The 19,587-nt window shown below is 41.2% G+C and overlaps 1 protein-coding gene across 1 annotated transcript; it reads left to right on the top strand.

Moving 5' to 3' along the window:
- Position 1: 1 nt before the first annotated feature.
- Positions 2-19,264, top strand: mlycd (malonyl-CoA decarboxylase). The gene is made up of 5 exons (XM_049575403.1): positions 2-550; positions 7,295-7,407; positions 9,563-9,719; positions 10,154-10,306; positions 18,264-19,264. The coding sequence occupies exons 1-5, from the start codon at positions 5-7 to the stop codon at positions 18,807-18,809; spliced, it is 1,515 nt and encodes a 504-aa protein (XP_049431360.1). The 5' UTR covers positions 2-4; the 3' UTR covers positions 18,810-19,264.
- Positions 19,265-19,587: the final 323 nt, after the last annotated feature.

The raw sequence follows: 19,587 nt of genomic DNA, 5'->3' as shown, positions 1-19,587 counted from the left end.
GGAGATGATATCCCATCGTGCTATCTGGGCTTTTCGAAGCAGTGCGAGGTGCTGGCGACACCGGGCTATTCTCAAAGCGGCTCTGGAGGCCTCGGACGTCAGCGGCTGGCGTTGGTATTCGACCCCAGGTCGTCGCGGTGTCACGGCAATGGAGGAGATCCTGGCGAGAGTCGTTGCACCTTTACCCACATACGAGACGAGAGACAAGTACCCTCCTCCTCCTGAATCAAACAGCTTGGAGTTCATGCACTTCTACGGCAGTCTGGACAAGGAAGACAAACTCGGCTTCCTGACAAAGCTGTCACAAGACTTCGGAGTGGACCATAAAAGCGTTTCAGAGATGGCCATGAGGCTGTTGGACACACAGCTACGAGATGTGGCGACCATTTTGCAGGTTGAAGACAGGCTGCGTTACGGCTTGACTCCCCGTTATAAACAGTTGCTTAATCATATAAGCAGGGTCGAGGGAGGAGTGAAGTTTCTGGTGGACCTCCGAGCCGACGTGCTTGAAATAATCTCATCCAAAGCTAGTGAGAGCCCTCACATCAGGGTAAATCTTCTGTTTACATTTTCTACGGGTGCTCGCTTGAGTCAAGCAGTGCCGTGCGCGTTTAAGCGTTTGACATGTTTCCTGAACAGCTGAACCTCGGTAGCCTAATTTAGAGACGGTGTATGTGGTGGGTTATTCCTGTTATGTGGCAACATTTCTTTCCACTTAACTTTTACCAAAATAGCACCGTGTGTCCAGTGCAAAGCTTCAAACTTCTACAAGGACAAAAGCCATTAAAATAAAACTACTCAAAATATTATTACATTTTGACCATTTTCATTATGTACTGTGCATCCCTGAAGTCATTTTCCACTTCCATTAACACTGTTAGTTACTAGTTTCTCACCTTCCACAAAAAAATACAATTTCATTGAGAGAATTTTCAAGAGGAGATGTACTGTTTGTAAAGAGAACTCAAAAAAGTAAAGAACGGAGAGCATTAACTTTAACTTATACTGCTTCATGATGTTAATCTGATTGCCACACTGTTAAATTTCCACACTGTTAGGCTGAATTACAATTTGTTTACGGGGAGGACAATCTATTTTAGACCAGTGTTGTAAAAAATGTTGTTAATTCTCTTGGCAATGGTCCAGAGGTATCAAAATGTTAATAAAAACAATGAATTGTGAAGCTGCTTGAGAGCGGTGTACAGGATCTTATTTTCAAGGCTAAATTATGATACAATAAAATTATAATACAATCAGGAAAAAATCCAACTTTTCTTCAAAGGTTATGAGGCCAAAATGTTGCTGCATAACAGAAATGACCCTGGTGTATTTTAACAGTATTAACAGTGTAGCTGCTTACACAACTCACCCCACACCGAGGCACAAACTGCACTCGTTGCTCCCATCACATGGCTCACATTTCCTCACAGCTTGAGTGCCAATGACCTCTGCCACAGTTTACCTTCCTTACCAAACTAGAGGAACTAAATATGTTTTGTTTTCTTATTTCCTCATAGCTTAAGGTGTTTTTGCAAATAGATAACACCAAGCATGTTTGGCATGAGACACTCAAGCTCATTTTCAGGGCTTTCTTCATATTTTCTGCTCATTTTGGCTGGACACATGAGCTTACAGTGCTGTTAAGAGCTGCTTTCCACTGTTGCTGGAATCCTCTTGTGTTAAAATAGACCCCGTAATAATATTTCATTCTATACATGAAGAGGCGAGAGCTACTCTGCTGCAGCAACAAGGTGAAAGCGCTGAATATAAATCAGGCACATAATGAATATTTTGAATGATTTTTTTGAAGACAAAGTGAAAATAAAATTGAAAGGAAAAGCAGTGGGGGGAAAAATCCTAAAATGTTCCATCACACAGACATGCCCCCCGTGCTCTTTGCCCCGTAGTGGCACATTTTTGGCAACTTATTTTTCAGAGCAGCTACTCTTTCCAGTCTCATTGTTCAGTCATTCATGTTCAGTCAATTATAATTACAATTTTCAATTCTGTTCAGCACTGGAGTGTAGGAGTTTCTATGCACACCTTGGAATAAGAATGGGATTTTTTTCAGATAGGAGATAGATTTATACAAAGTACGACATGTACCATAGATGTGTTGTAATTAATATGTGCTCACTCGCTCAGTGCAAAGAAAAAGTAATCTGACAGACTTAGCCCGTATACTAACATGTATTAAGCGCGCAGCTTGTGTTAAAAGTGCACTAAAAGTTGCATACTACTTTCTTCCTGCAGGATATACTTGCTTTATTTTTTTAAGCTTGGCAAAGGTTACAAAAGTGTGTTTTTTAACCATTAGTCTGGCTTGTGCTATTTATGTTGGCTGTATCTAAGTATCTAAGTTCTAAGTTGGAGTCATACTGAGTTGACGCTGCGTGGAGCGGCTTTTATAAATCGACTAGCAGCTTGCGTGCTAGAGAATGGCTATTTGTGTGTCACAGGCCACCAGCAGCTCTTTTATTAAAACTACAGTAAAAGCAGAAGCCCCTGTAGTGTGTAGATGTAGACAGAATAAGTACCAAAACTCACCATCTAGAGAGATTCTTTGGTTTTATGCTGGATGCAGGCACGGCACCAGGATTTTTTCTCTCCCGGGGCTAAGGGGGAGCTTGACCAATACGTGGGGGTGCTAAGAAAGTAATTGATTTTCATGACTTCAGTTACTTTTATAAGGAGGTTCTTGTTTTTTCAGTAAAAGCAGCTATGATACACAGCACAAGCATGTTCGATATAAAAGTAGTTTTAACTGAATTTGGCCAAAGAATGTCCTACAAAATAGTTAAGCCTAATACAAGTGACCACAAGGCAATGGCAAAAATGTTTCACGTGCAAAGGTGACAGATTCAGCACTTGACAGCACCCATGCCCCTGCCAATAACCAGACAATACATCCAAAATGCGACAGCAAGTGCGTTTATTCCATATGCATTATTAATATGAATATTCCAGCCATTTGTAATCCTCATACCATCTACGATTTTTTCTTGATCACAAAACAATCCATTGCAACGGACTGTAGGCTAGCTAGCCTTAGCCTAACGCGCGAGTATAAACAAAGGACTCCCCCCGCCCCTCTCCTCCTCTCCCCTCTCTCACACACACACACACACACACACACCATGGGTGCAGATCTGATGACAAGTTTGGTGGGGGACACAATCAGTTGTGATTTTTTTTTTTTTTTTTAATTGCAAGCGTGCAAATCATGCCCACAGAGCGCTTGAAATTGCCAGCATATTTCACGATTTCATAAAGGCTCATCACCATCACCATCATTAAGCGCGCAGCTTGTGTTAAAAGTGCACTAAAAGTTGCATACTACTTTCTTCCTGCAGGATATACTTGCTTTATTTTTTTAAGCTTGGCAAAGGTGACAAAAGTGTTACAAAAGTGTGTTTTTTAACCATTAGTCTGGCTTGTGCTATTTATGTTGGCCAGAAATAAGATCTGATGGAGATGACGTCTTACTGAGTTGACAAAAACATATCAATTTCACTGTAGTCATAGTGAGTAGCCATTTTATTTTTCAAAGTTGCTAAGAGTTCCCTTAATGCTAATCAAAATACTCATTTTTTTAACCATGATTCTTATTTAGTTTTATTTTAGAAGAGCTGTGGAGTTGACTTGTTATGGGTGAGACACACCAGACAGCAATATCATTTAAAGAAGTAATCCTAAGTTTTTGGAAACCAGGAAGCGAGTTAGGAGTCCTCAGGATATAGCTAACTCTTTTATGCCCGATTAAATGTTGTTTACGTAGAAATCTGATGGAGTTGATAAAAATTTGGGACGTGTCTGTAAAGGGCCAACATTTTAACAAAAATACATATTTTAAAACAAAGATGATTATACATTTTACACCAATGTTATTAGTACGTACTGATAGTTTTAGTTTTTTGAAGGCTTTGAACACATCTTTTGTGTTTTCTGGCACAGGGCAAGTTCGGAAGTTAAAAAATGCAAACAGATCAAAATTTTTAATAAATAATATTTATTTGATATATATAGATCCTTTCAAAGTAGTGTTTCACCCCAGAAACAGAATGATTGTGTTGATTAGTTATAATTTTAAGTGGTATTTATGCTTTTGTGCTGGTGATAGCCGTAGCTGGAGGCATCATGGTTTTGGGTTGTCTGTATGTACAAACACGATATCTCAAGAATGCCTTGAGGGACTTTCTTCAAATTTGGCACAAACGTCCAGTTGGACTCAAGAATATACTAAATAGAATTTGGTGGTCAGACATCAAAGTTCAAGGTCACTGTGACCTCCCTGTTTCACGCACTAGTCATAACAAAATTTCACACAAATGTGTAACAGGAATAAATGATGATGTGATGACATTTTATAACCTATCCAAAGGGTCAAAGATCAGCTAAACTGTGACATCATAATGTTTGGCAAAAGCACTTTTCTGGCCATTATTCAACACCGTATCTTAGGGACAGAAAGGGAGACATTTGGTCAGATACGAAATTGGTGACACTAATCTTGGGTGTCCACCTTGAAACTGTGCTGATTGTATAGATCTTCTTTGCTGCCAGGGGGAAGATGTTTGTGAAGCATCCGTGTTTTCAAAGACATGAATAGAAATTGTAAGTGCAACTTGAGTGGATCACGGAGGCATACGACCGTGAAGCAGTAATTGTAGTTTGGTAGGACATGATTTGTCCCAGTTCTCAAGAATGGGTGAAATACTGCTTCTGTAATAGTTGTTCTTTACGTCCACTATTCTCAAACACACTGAATGAAATGCAAACTGCTCATTTGTAAAGTGCTGCTGAGATGCAAGAATCAAGATTACAAAATGGATGTGTGTGCGCCATTGAAAGCTTTAATGGTCAAACTAAAACTGCCCTGCGTGAGATCATTCGGGGCCGTTTAGGTCCTCTGTCATCTCTATGATCAGTTTTTATGTTTTTATTTGCTTTGGAATGGAGCTCAATATGATTTTCAAAGACCCTGACTGCACTATCGCCGGAGGACTTCTAGTCTCTTCTCTCCTGCTCAATACCTATTTTATTCCTGCTGAGAGGTGGTGCAGATGCATTTAATCTCAATAACCAAGGCCCACTGAGACCTTTTGTAGCCTAAAAAAGGTCTACGCTACCTACAGAGAATTCGCTCTGAGTGCTGACCACCTTGGTCTTGGGGGCACACAGCAATCTTTTCTTGTTATTGCTAGAATTGATTGAGCTAAAAATGAGAAAAGGTCATGGTAAATATGAAGCTTTTAGTACATGTATTGATAGTATGTGCATACCAGGGGAGAGAAAAACTTGCAATAATACGGATGATCAAAAGAACACAGAAACATAGAGGGGAAAAATGATACAATATGGAAAATTACAAAAGTAATGAAGTTTGGATTTAACAAGGCTGCAAATACTGTGGTTCTTGCAAGAGTGTCACGTTGAATTCAACGCTAGATTAGTCTCTCTTGGTGGGGTAATTGATTTTTGATGTTCTTCCTTACTCCCCATACCTGCAGGCTTTTCAGTCTTGTTCACCTGTCCACAAACTGAGTGGATGAAAGCTATAAAGACAAGTCAGAGACATCGTTTTAGTTGGCTCCTTGGGATTTCACAGAGTATCAGTGAGGCTGTTTTTCCCCCACAGACAGGCTGCCAGGCTGACAAGTGGCATGCAGCCTACTGGAGTAAAAATATTTGGCGCACTCTGAGTTTGACCTGTAAACACTTTGGCAGTGTGGGGTCGTTTGGCCTCGGATTGACAGACTGTTCCTTGCAGGCGCCGCAGTCTCCATCGCTCTGTATAATCACAATATAGCTGTGGCTCAAGGCAACAGAGGCTGTATCAGCTCACGGCATCGGAGCCTCACTGCATTGTTAAAGCTCCAGTGTCAAAAAGTATTGCTTTATTTTCTTTCTAATAGAGTGGAGGATTTTCGTCTCTTCCCTTCCGTCCTTCCCTCCGTGCCTCTCCTAACCTCAGGCTTCGAATGCTAGACCCTTCCATTTCAAAAGACTTCATCTTCTGCTAGGTCAATGGAATACACATCTCAGTTTGGCCTTCCTTTTGTGTGGGTGAGAATTGGCTACCCAAGGCAGCCGCTGCACTCTCATGGGTTGTTTATGTGCTGCATTTTCACAGAAATGCCAGGCTGGGATTATCAGCCATCATAGATTATTTCACCTCAGGCATCTTGTGAGGTCAGAGGAACACAAACACACATATATACACACACACACGTACACCATCACATAAGTTTTGCTGAACTTTTTCTCCTTTTTTCCCCTTAAGGGTTAAATAAAGTAAGTAAAGTAAAGTAAGTAAATTTGATTTTGCCTCTCATTCATAAGTGTGAAACTTCTCAACCATAGATCTGAATAATGTTGCGGCTGATGCGTATGTGGGGTTGAATTTCAAATTTCGTTAGTTTTGGTTGCAGAGAATCTCAGCCAGTGGCTTTAACACCATGACCCAACTTGAGCTTGTTTGCATTAGCTTTTATTATGACTGACAAGCCGGCATTAAAGTAAGCCTGAAGTGAAGTCATCCTATGGAACAGCCAATATAAGCTGTATTTATGTGTTTGCGTGTGTGCACAGTGTGTGCCTGTTTGTGTGTTTGCAAGAGATTTGCTTTAAATGAAGTCTGACCTTTGAGGGAGGACAGGCCTGCTTTGAAATGGCAAGTTGTTTATTGAAGTGCCTCCTCTACACCCATTGCAAACTCAAACAAATCACTTCTCATAATGTGAAAACATTCAAACAGCATACAGACACCCAAGGGACCATCCTCACTGCACTGTAAGATACCAGTATGGAATTGTTTATGGCCATCAGACAAACTTGAGCAACTTAGCTGTCAGTCAATAAGATAGAGGCTGTACGTTCTCCCAGTAAAAGAGGTCTATGAGGTTGTAAAGACTGTGTTTATCCATTTCTTTTAATAGATGTATAAAAGCTGCAATTTCTCGAATGCTTTCATGGTGTTTCTTCTTTATAAGATAGAAAAGAATGACAAAAAAACCCTATACAGTAAGGACAGACAGCTTATGCGGTGGAGACTGTGACCTTCCTTTTCTTATTAATGTGCATGTAAGATTGACCTGTGCATGCTGGTGTTTTATTTGTACAACATATAGTTCCTGCGCTATTATGAAGTACGAATGTAAGGTTAAGCTTTAATTTCCCAGACAGCCTGGCTGCTGAGCTGTTCGCAACAAAGTAAAGAATGTGGTGAATTTTTCAATTATCCACTGGGTGTTGATGTTTTTATTCCTAACTCTCACCTTTTTTTCTCTCCCAGGACCTGAATGGCACGCTGAAGAGCCTGCTGTCTGAGTGGTTCTCTGTAGGTCTGCTCCGACTGGAGAGAATCACCTGGCAGTCCCCCTGTGAGATCCTGCAGAGGATCAGCCAGTAAGGGCATTCATGCTCCCTCACACTGTGCCGCTTTCTTTGTATCCATCAGTTTCTTTTCTTACATCCACATTATATAGCACGTTGATGGAAAGTGACCATTTTCGAAACCCCTGTTTCCCTGAACAGTGATTGTCCAATCGTAATTTTTCAAACATAAATAGGCACTTTCCAAATGCTGACTCAACGTGTGTGGCACTTAAGGGTTTTAATGTAGCTTTCTGAACCTGAATCAATAGAGCACAGTGTAAGGAATGGGTTAAACAGTGTGTTTACTGCTTTAATTAAAACATCATCATGTCCAGCTAACTCTCACAGTAGTATCGTTAACCCAGTGTTACCTCCAAGGCCAAGGAGCTTTTTGTCAGGGAAGATTCTTTATTAGAGGTGTAACTTCTTTTTTTTTCCCCCATCTTTATTTATTTATTTTTTTTTTTTTTCTGTCTTGACCTTTGCCAAAGCTACAAATATTTTACCTTGTGCCTCCCTGAATGACTATAAATAATCAGATTTTTTTTATATTCACACTAAATGAAGGTATTGGAGCCAATGCAACAAACACACAGCACAGAGAGAGTGACAGTCATCACCAAAACAAATTTCTTAAGCAAAATGCAAATCCTCCTTGCAAATCGCATTATCACACAAATGTGTGTCATCCGACCACCCTTTGATATTCTTAAGTTAAAAGTTGTAAAAGTACTCCTGGATTATTTTTGGCAAATTTTTAAACAAGACAGGTAGAATACAGTGATTCTGATAAAATATCACTAGTTTAAGTTTAGATTTAATTATGTTTCCTGTTGGAAACGGTTGTTACGCATGCTGTGTTCAAGGACACAAGATATTTACAGCGTCTGGCTGTGATAAATTGTGTAACTTTTGTGATTTTAAGGAAGTATGCCTTTCAAACCTGCTGGCAGGATTTGGGGTTCAGAGTGTATTTAAAATGTAAAAAAAAAAAAATACAACCATTTAAAGTTGTATGTCGCTTATGTAGATAATATTATTGGGGGAAGTTTATACTTAGGTAGCAGCCTCCAGTCAAGCTAACGTAAAACTTCAATTAAACGCCTAGTCTCAATTGAATGCCTAATCCCCTTCCAGTGTAGCTACACTTTTTGAAAAATAAACACCTGTCTCAATTAGACGCCTGATATATTATCTGAAGCCAAATTTTTATACAAGTAATATTCATACTGGCAATTTTATTGTATTTCCCATCTTTCTGAGCTTTATAAGGCCTTATAAGGCCTGTCTCATATAGACACCTGTCTGAAATATAGGCCTGTTGATATCAATGAGTGAAGCAAATAATAGCCCGGGCTAATATTTTAGTTTTACGGTAGTTATCCAAGATAATGTGGCAATGGCCCAACACAGGTTAGTCATGATCCTAAGACCTTTTTCTCTTGTAACGTTTAAAGGGAACCATACTGTTTGAATTTTGAAAGCAGAAATCCAACTGCTTTCTGGCTTGCCCATTGTGTATGCTAAATATTCAAACAGGGATTTGTAGAATTAAAAATGAAAAAGTTGTTATCATGACATATGATAAAACAATAATCATAGGTTATAGGTTATAACAAAAAAACTCTTATCATGCTAGAGCTAACTAGCTCTGCACTACAATACCAGATGTGCTGTTTCCCTATTTCCATTTCCTCCAGGTGTATCTTTAACTGTTGAGGGTGCAGGCTATTTGCATGGAGTTTAGACAGTCTTAGCATGCTTTCATGCACGTAGCCATCAAGTTCGTAGGTGAGACACATTATACAGGTTTCTTGTTTATAACAGTTCAGCTGGAATCATTAAAAATCATCCAGAGGCAGCGTTTAAAACAATTCCAAGGGCTAATGTTAGCTTAATTAGCCAGCTAGCTACAGCTAATAAGGTCTGACCGCAACAGTGGTATGAAGAGCAAAATGAGCTGTAAATGAGAACCCTGCTACTGTCTACCTCTGTTTGAAATCAAGGACCCAGTGTTTCAAAATGTATTAATAATTTTGAGTGCTAAATTTGCCCCGTTATCACCGGAGCACATGTGCCAAACGAAATGAAAAGCTTGACAGGTGTAGCAACAGTAACTAAGGAGGGCAGGATTTAGCAAATGGTTTGTTAAAAACTGAAAGACTAATTATCAGCCCTCTGCCAGGTACGAGGCAGTGCACCCTGTCAGGAACTGGACTGACCTGAAGCGCAGAGTGGGGCCATACCGCCGTTGTTATGCCTTCACCCACGCCGCCATGCCAGGAGAACCCCTGGTTGTTCTACACGTGGCCCTCACAGAAGACATCTCTGACAACATTCAGGTTAGAAACAATAGCTACAGGCTGCTGTAATGGTTTGTCTCACTTTACCACACCTTGGAGGATACTTAAACATCTGGGATTTACTACTTTGTTCCTCCTCTCAGCTGACAAATGGATTATTGCTGTGTGAAAAACAATACAGAGACCTTTAAACTGCAAACCCCTCTGGGAGCAGCCTCTACAGCGCTGAATTCCTCTCCTTTGTGTTTACAGTGAGAAAAAGGTGGTTTTGACAACACTGCAATTTGAGAATATTCCAGGGTGTGAAATAGTGCAACAATAGACACAGTTTTGCTCCAGTGGCTCTGAAATAGCTATAAGAGACTCCCGCCTTGGCTGCAGCTGTAGCCTCAAACACTGAGAATGGGTTTGTATCTGGATGAGTGATGCACTATTTTTCTGTGACTCAACAAAAATATTTGTTTTCCTCTTAGAGCATCGTTCGTGAGTTCACCACTCTCGACTCCGAGGAGGATGTAAATAAGATAAACTCAGCCATCTTCTACTCCATCTCCTCCACCCAGGCTGGCCTTCAAGGGGTGGAGCTGGGAAACTACCTCATCAAGAGGGTGGTCCGAGAACTACAGGTGAGTGCGGGTGGGATGCAGGATGTAGTGTGGTACATTAGTCAGCAAATTAACTATGGATGTGGAGCTAGGAATGGATGTTGCAGCATTCTTTTGATAAAACTTTAAAAAGCCATTCTTATTGTGCATCACTGGTTTCAAACCTGGGGATCCCAACCCTGAGCAAGGGTTGCCAAAGGTACATGGTGAGTCACAAGTCTTTCTTGATTTTAAGGCAGGCATGTCCAAAGTCCAGCCTGGGGGCCAATTGTGGCCGCGTGGACAGATGTCAAACAGCCAGCGGCTTGACAAAATATACTATTTGTGGCTGGCCACACAGTACTGATTAATCAAGCAAGTTCAATTTGAATTTTTTCTGTTCACCTCACACTGTCAGGAATATCATACAGACAGGTAGACATGCACCAAGCTGGAATTTGCAGGCTAATGTGTTTTCATAAACAGATGGTAAACAAGCTAACGAATGGCTACCTAGCAGCAGACGTTTCCTGCTAGGTAGCAGACATGGCCATAGCAAAGAAGGGTAAAGCCGACAATGAGGGCCACCGCTCTTAGGAAGGTGATGGAAAGTTGAATACATTTCCACTGAAAGATGAAACGGTTGTATTTGTCTCATTTATATGTGTTTTTGTTTTTTGTATTTTTTTAATTACACATACGATGTGAGATACCCCATGTGTTTTCACATTATCTTATCTGGACCCCATTCAGAAAAGTTTGTGCACCCCTGTTTACGGGGTGTAACAGATGTATATCTCATGATTTCATTCATTTCTATGAAGAATACTAAATTAAACTGTTGTTTTTATAGTTTGGACTATTCTTCAAGATATTAACTTAAAAGAAATCTCACAGTATAAGGGCACCAAACACAGGCTAAATTCACACAGCCTGCATTCCTGCGTTAAAGAAGTACCCAGAGAGCAACCAATGAGCTAATACAACAATGGCCAAGTTACAGGAAGAGGAAAACACTGAATCCATCAAAAAAGCCTGTGTATTATGTGTGATTTTAAAAAAAAAAAAATACTCTTAGAAAATGCATAACAAAGACAGAGAATCATATGAAAATGTTCTAAAAATATCAGGAAACCTCAAATCTGATGCAATATTCACAGGAAATAATCTGCTCAAAAGTCATCAAAATCGCTCATTTTACTCAAACGTCTTGCAGTTATTGTGTGTGTCTGTACTGTTATGGTTATGTATTGAACAAAATATGAAATATCCATGACATATGTCACTTAGTCAGGGGTCATCAGTTTACTCAATGACAGAAAAGGGGTCCCTTAAGAAAAAGGTCAGGAACCACTGCTCTTTGTTTAATGTAATAATGATGTGATGTTCTGATTACCATTGTAGCATTTTGTGTTGATAGTTTTGCTAAAACATTGTGAAATTAAAGTTAAAACCATTGCAAAATACTGCAATAGAAGAATAACTTGAATCAAGCCTGTTTGAATTCCTATAAAGACTGTTAAAGCTGAGGTAAAGCATGAGGTCCCAGAAGAGGCAAGGTCATGCAAACACTTGTCATCTAAATACAACTATGAAGTAGCTCGTCTTATCTGTGAAGCTTTTAAATCACCCTGTCCCTTTATAGCTACATAATGACACCTTATCATTGACAGTACACATGACACGTGCACAGATACAGCTGTTAACTCCCGCAGAGCTCCTCGGCTCCTCCCCTATGGTGTAACAAAAGTGTTGTTAGTCTCCACTCCAGGATGTTTCACTCTGTATGACTCAAGTGCTGAATTCAATTAAGAGGCTTTACAGTAGCCTTCAGGTGTGGCCCAGCTGGCATGGAGTCATTCCAGCGAGAAATGTAGCCATGGCAGGCAAGATATTTGTTTGATTGCTTTTTCAAAAGTTTTTATTTTGGTCTCAGTGCTGAATGATAAATCTCTCGCTTGTTCTAGCACTTGCTTATACACACATGAATGCTTCCACACATAAACAGAGCAGTTGTCACTAGACAGGCAGTAATGAAATCTCATCCATCCCTCTCAATAAGTGCAGAAGAGCCCTTCATGTCGGGCCACTCCAGCTAGCACTTGTTAAACAACGGGAACTGTGAATGGAACATCAAAAGCCACTCTACCCAACAGATGGGAAATAGCTCTTTACAGTGTATCCTCATAAAAATCAGGTTTCAGAGCTTTCAGCATCTACCACTTTAGTTATTCATACAATAGGGCTGTTTTGATTGGCGCAAGCTTTTCACTTATTGGCATTTTTATTAATGGCAACATACAGTTCAGTGAGCTCGGCGCAAATTGTGTTGTGTTTTGTGCTTTAGCATTAGGGCTGTTTGTGTCTGAGACTGGGAAGTAGGTTATATTGCATTGTGTTTTAAAAGCTTTACAGATGGGGAATGTTGTCTTCATCAAGAGGTCTACTAGCTTTGCAATTCAGCGTCTCCTCCTGTCATCTTAGTTGTCTCTTATGCAAAAATTATGATCTAAAAACAGAGTTGTGCTACTTTTTAGCTTCTCCATACTATCCTAAAAAAGCACAGAGCAGTAGCTACTAAACAGTGATGTTGGGGAAATATGGAATTAGATTTAGGGTTCTTTTATACTCCCTTTCCATTTGAAAATAGACATCACTACCCTCATACTTCCATACATCATTTATGATAGCATGGATACAGCCTGAATCAAAAGTTTCACACAACAACAAACGACGAAACTGAGGAGGCCGCTTCCATTACATTACCAACTCATTGTGCAATGATCGCAATGAATTCAGTGAACGCAGAGTACAGACAGAAGGTTCTGTCTGTGTCCATACAGGTACCAGTCATTAAGTATAAATGGCCCCTTAAACAGGGAATCTTCAGGGAATGACAGATTGCCAGATTAAAAAGACAGTCAACAAACAAATTGCTCCCTCAGCTTTCTAAATTAAATTAAACTTTGTTTTGATTATTATAGTGTATCTGTTCTGCTGGGTCTGTCCGTTGGACCACTTTTAATTACCAGCCACAACAGCGTTGCCACAGCTGGTGTTGTCTTCACCTTATGAGTCTGTGTATGTCATCAGGACAAAATGTGGCCCTGGTCTGTGGACAGATTTTTGTCACTGCAGTAGTGTTGCAACTTCAAAATACAGTTACAAAAATGTACAGGTGTTTAGTTGAGATCAAAATGAAGGCTAACTTTGAAGATGCATGTGGTCTGAGCAAGGGGGCTTAAGGTGTTGTGGAAGGAAGTAGGGAGCCATTGAAATACATTCATTAATCTACAATTTAATACATAAAAATATTTTATTTCAATGTATCTTAACCTCATCAAATATTATAAATTCCACTAGAGTCAAAGCCTGAGATATCAGTTACTGCTTCTCTGCTAAGTTAGAAATGTTAGCATTAGCTAATGTTTTTTCTCCATTAGTGTAGGATGTAGCTACTGTCACTTAACTGCTAGTTATGTTGAATAACCAAATATATTATCAAGATGTTGGTTCGTCAGAATTATTATTTTTAAATTACATTTAACAGATAGGGAAAATATCAATTAGCTAAGGCCACCGATGGCTACAGGCCCCCCAAGAAGTGTGGCAGGCTTTGAAGCCAATTATCATAGTGGCTAGACAGTGGAATTACAACTCCCGGGTCTGACACGTGATGCTATTGGGCCCCAAAAGACTATTTCCCATTGACTTACACTGGCAAAGAGATATCTGCAAAATGGATAGATTAGATAGATAGATATAGATATATATAGATATTTTTGGAGTCACAACCCCTGCGAAATGACTCGTTTCACTATCAGGATTTTATCCATTCGGTCAAGTAACATTTGGAAAGGCTAGAAGAGCCACAAGATCAAATCGTTTTATCCCCATTCAGTTTAGTGGAGTGCTAAAGTGGAAGTAGCCGGCTCGGTCTCTCATGAAGTCTGTCATGTGCAAGCAGCTCTGATCATCTGAGTAGTTTCATACCACAGAAGTAGAGCTTTTTTGGCTTCATGCGCCACTAAGCAACTTCCATAGGAGTGAACAGGGTCCTGCCTTCAATGTTGTCTCCAGGTCTCTACACCCATGGGTGGCTATTTCACAGGTGGCTGTCTCTTGGTATAACTCTCTTGCTGTAGCTGTGTCAATGGCTGGTAGAGTATAGTCAAATACGGCTTCTAGAGTAGATCACCAAACCAGAGCCAGATTGTAGATGCCTTTTTAACAGAGATTATAAATATCTATGGCATAATAATTGTTTGAAGAGATGCCAAGAAGCCAGATAACGGTCAGTTTTGACTGAATATGGAGTCACTGACTTTTTGCTCTGTAAGACAGTGTAAAGTAATGTTTGGAAACTGAACTCTTCAATGTGACTTTCATACCTTTCTGGAGGCTTTTATACAATGCACCCCATGAGTGCAATTATTTTTTTATGACCCTATTGGGAATCGAACCCCTGACCCCGACAGTGTAAGTGCAGTGCTCTACCCTCGAGGCTACCTAAAACCACAACACCGGCTTGTATTCAGCAGTCCCTGGCTTTCTGACAGGGCTTTACCTTATGTAAAGGTGAAGAGAGGAGCAGCGCAGCCACAGAGGGACCACTATGATGATGGATAGATGATAGAGTGGAAAAGAAAAGGTCACAGTCGTGATTTAAGGTGAAGGGAGGAGGTCTTGCTTGTCTTTGTAGATTGGCCCCTAGAGCACAGGTCTGGCACTGTTCTTCATTTTTCTCTCTATCCTTTCCTCTCTGTTACTTTCTCACCTCTCCTGCAGCCTCTATTCTTATTTCCCCCACCGTCTTTTCTTTGTCAAGCCTGCTTGGTCTCAACGCGGGAACACCCAGTAGTTAAAAGTAGAGGTAGGAGTGAAGAATGCGAGATCATGATACAGTAGAGTGAGAAGAAACAGAAAAGGAGTGCCAGGGGGGCCATGGGAATCGAGAAGGCTGGATTTTGAAGTGGAGGCAGGGCGAAATCAAGGATGAAGAAAGGAAAACAATGTTGCAGAGCGGCGTGTCCCTCCGGGGGTTGTCTGACACTTCCACTTTTATCCGCAGCCACTTTCACTCCTCTGCCTGCCACATCGCTCCGTCACTTATCAACCCAGACGCCGGAGCACGAAGATGGGCAGGGAAGAGGGGGAGGATTCTTTTTTGCAAGAGGAGAGAGTAGCGGGGTGGAAGAGAACGCATGAGATGGGTGGGCGGGTGTTGTGCGCGTGTGTATGTGTGTGTGTGTGGGCATTCGAGATGAGACAGAGACATACAGGAGAGGCAGGTGAGAGAAGAGGACAGCTATTAAAGGTGAGAGTGCAGGTGACTGAGGAGGAGGAGGATAGAAAGAAGAGAGCGGGGATCATCCATCTCCATCACTGGGGCAGGATCATGAGGCAATGGAGTTGATTTGTAATGCGTCCCTGTCTGAGGAACTGAAGGCCTGAGCAGTAGCCTGAGCACAAACAAGAAAATGTTGTTTTGTGTTTTGATACTGAGGTGGAGCGTTCATCTCTCTTATTTCCGCCATAGCGACGCTGGTGCCCCTGCATTCTAGTGGGGATCAAATCGCTCCTGACTCTCATCTGTTTTCTTTACATCGTTACCTTGTTTCCTCACCCCCACCCTTTTCCCAGGTTTATTTTTTTATTTTTTTGTTTTCCTGTCTTCAAGCTGGTTAAGACAGGTTTAGGCAATTCTGCGTTGAAGTGTTTCTGCATGCATGTAAATGGTTCTGCAACTTTTTGTGTTTCAAAATAGAGGATTAAAAAGAAACTTTTTTAACCCTTAAATGCAGTAATGTTTTTCCAAACATTCCTGCATACTTAAGGTCTTTAGAGACTTGTTCCATTTTTAACACAGCTACACACTGAAATAACAATGCTTCTAACCTTTTCAGAATCTGATGTTGATGGTACACCCTCCAAACCCTTTTGTTTTGCCTTTATTTATTTTTGGATTGCTTATAGATGTCAAAAAATAATTTCCAGAACTTAAAAAAGGATTTCAGTCACACTTTAGTCAAAAAAAACCTTTATTTCCATTGGCAGTATTATATTTGGCAGTATGGCTCTGTTCCGGGGTCTCTTGCCTTTCCTCTGGCCAACGCAGAAAGCCTCTTCTGCGCGCCAACATGGAGAGCCTAAGGCAGAGAGAGAGCACACCTCTCCGCCCTTCCACGCGCCTTTGTGGAAAGCCTTAGGGCGGTGAGAGCACAACTCTCTGCCCTTCCATGTGCAAACAAGTTAAGCCTGAGGCAGATAGGCAAACCTCCCTGCCCTTCAACACGCCTACATGGAAAGCCTAAGGCTGAGAGAGCAACAGCAAAGACCCCTTGGGAACAGAACAGAACCAGCATCAATAACAAACAGAACTTACATTGGTAAGTCAGACGCGGCATGAAAAGGACGAGCTGGGGTGGAGATGGGTTGCAAAACGCCTTGCTGAGGACGCAGTAACAGTAGGCAGCCAGAGCAGTTTAAATAGAGCGCCCTGAACGAGATTTGCCAATTGGTTCGCATAGAAAGGAATCATGTGATCTATCAGCTGACTTCCTTCCATCAATCAGCTGCTCCATCAATTGGTGGAGCTGGGATGTGAGCTCAGCTTGACATTTTGTGTCCTGCCTGAACTAACACTAAGCTCTATATATTTTGAACATAGCTTTTGATGCATCCAAGCTGGCAAAAGCTGTGGCCGGAGGCATTTTGTCTTTGGTTGTCCAGTACGGTTGGTATGGTTGTCTTTCTTTCCATACATCTGTCCATCCTTTTATCCCGTTCTCTTGAACGCAATATATGAAGAGCACCTTGAGGGAACTTCTTCAGATTTGGCCCAAATGTACACTTGGACTCTTATAAACTGATTAGATTTTGGTGATCAAAGGTCAAAGGCCATAACTCAAGAATTCATACACTAATAATGAGGACAAATCTCAATAGGATATAACAATGAAGTGATAATATTTTAAATCCCAAAGGTTAACTTCACTGTGACATCATAATGTTCTGTAAAAACACTTTTCTGGCCATTACTCAACACCATAACTCAGGAACAGAAGGGGAGGCATTTGGTTGGATACCGAATTGGTGACACTAATCATGGATGTCCACCTTGAAACTGTGCTGATTGTGTGATATTCTGTGCTGCCCGGTGGAAGATGTGTGTGAAGCATACATGTCTTAGAATGCGTAGCTTCTTTAGAGGAACATCCATATTTTAAGCATTGTCAACTGTCTAAACAGACATGAATGTGAACTAAAAGTTGACCGGTTCGCTGAGGCATACCACGGTGAGGCTGTTATTTTAGTTATATATTATATTTATGCATATTGGACTGTGTTGCACATAGCCCACTGTAACTACTCAGTGACTGCTCCACTTCAGTTTCTGAATGATCTGACTGATCACTTTGCATAAAAATAAAATCCTCATCTTCATTTTCAGACTTGTCATAAAAAACCCTCCAATAGACCCTGTCATTGCTGTTGCTTTGGTCTCTGTTTACTTCCTGTCAGCTACTACATTAACAAACATTCCAACAGGAAATACAAAGGGACCCATTTAGAATGTTTATGTTGTCAAGTTTGAAAAGGTCTACATCCAAGAAAGTGCTGCTATGAAGTGTGGCCGACACATTGATACTGCACCATCATGCTACTGTGACATAAACAAACCTTTTCGCCTTGTGAAAGTGTCAATTTATAGTAACAGTGACACAAATTGAGGCCAAGCTGGATAACACATTACCTGCTTTTATCAGCTACCTGCATAATGTGAAAAAGATATCACCCTTACAAACCTCTAAAGATCCCGAAAAACAGTGGAAAAACTAAAGTTGCAACAATTTTGATGCCAGAAATAGTTTAAGGAATAGAAGGGGGTTCAAGGCCTAAAGTGTTAGACAAGGTGTAAATGGTCCTGGGTCTCTAAAGACCTCAGGTAAGCATTTAAGGGTTAACTCTACCTCCCTTCCCCTCTCATGTCTTTCAGAGCGAGTTCCCTCACATGGCCCAGTTCTCCAGCCTGTCTCCGATCCCGGGCTTCTCCGCCTGGCTCCAAGGCCTGCTCAGCCAGCACAGGAAGGAAGGCTGGGGCTCTGACCTCCTCTCTGAGCAGGAGTGGATGGAGGTGGAGCAGGCCACTGACTCAGCCCCTGGGACTCCAGCCATTGAGGCCCTCCGCAAACTGATCGCCACCAGTGAGTGGATGCGTTCCGAGCGCCTGACCCGTGTCCTGGAGCCCGTCCTGATGCGCCTCTGCGCCTGGTACCTCTATGGGGAGAAAAGGCGAGGCTACGCTCTCAATCCGGTGGCCAACTTCCACTTGCAAAATGGTGCCACTATGTGGCGGCTCAACTGGCACGCTGACACCAGTCCTAGGGGCGTGTCAAACTCCTGCGGCATCATGGTGAACTATCGTTACTTCCTGAACGAGACGTCTAAAAACGGCGCTCTTTACCTGCAGAATAAGGTCATCACTGCATCGGAGCAGGTGCTGGGGCTGGTGTCCCAATTTCAGCAGAACAGCAAATTGTGAGACAGAGACAAGGATACACCCATAAATACACCTCTGTTCTGTCACATGGCACCTAATATCTTCAGTACATTATTTAAAAACCTCAGCTTGTTCAGTTTGTTTTGCATATTTGACGTTTCTTCAGATATTCAAACAGGAAACACCAGCCCTGAAGCATCGCTTAATGGACATCAGCTGACATTATTTTTGGGCTGAAATTAGAACATTTCTCACAAGACGTGTCTCGTCCCATCTTCTGTCTGTAGTGCATAGGTTAGGCTTCTTGCCTCATTGGCTTTCTGGTTGAAGCTGTTTGATATTGTGTAAGTGCCTCCCAGGCTGAGAGACTGTAGCTAATGAAGCACGAGGCATCTATCAATGCTTTACCATGTTCCTGGATAACAGTGTGTGTAATGGTGAAGCCGGAGCAATGAAGGGGTGCAGCTACTGGAATAAATGATGTTTAGATTCTTTCATTTGGCTGAACTGTCTCTCTGCAAACATGTTGATGAATGGGAGAGTATTGGATTTTCTTTTTTTTGTTCTCACAAAGGGTTTATATACACCTGCTGTTACACTGCTTATTCTCACTAAAACTCAATACACAAAGGCATAAAATCACTGATTGAAAATATTATTTCATTTTAAATAAAACTAAACAAAACAGTTTTGGTTTTTTTTTTCTGATGTGTATCATGGCAACTCATATTTTATACTCGACTGTGCACATTCTGATCCGATGGGCTGGTCCCTCCTGGTGCCTCCATTCAGGTGATTTTTTTCGTAATTTTGCCGTCAC

Source organism: Epinephelus fuscoguttatus, linkage group LG4 (assembly GCF_011397635.1).
Source record: "Epinephelus fuscoguttatus linkage group LG4, E.fuscoguttatus.final_Chr_v1".
In the NCBI taxonomy this organism is placed as follows: Eukaryota; Metazoa; Chordata; class Actinopteri; order Perciformes; family Serranidae; genus Epinephelus; species Epinephelus fuscoguttatus.
The sequence above is the reverse complement of the archived record's forward strand: the minus strand, read 5'-3'. Positions and strand labels throughout refer to the sequence as shown.

Coding starts and splice junctions, on each gene's coding strand:
- mlycd (XM_049575403.1), top strand. CDS start 5: ATGATATCCCATCGTGCTATCTGGGCTTTTCGAAGCAGTGCGAGGTGC. Junction 7,408..9,562: donor ATCCTGCAGAGGATCAGCCA/GTAAGGGCATTC, acceptor GCCCTCTGCCAG/GTACGAGGCAGTGCACCCTG. Junction 9,720..10,153: donor ACATCTCTGACAACATTCAG/GTTAGAAACAAT, acceptor TTTTCCTCTTAG/AGCATCGTTCGTGAGTTCAC.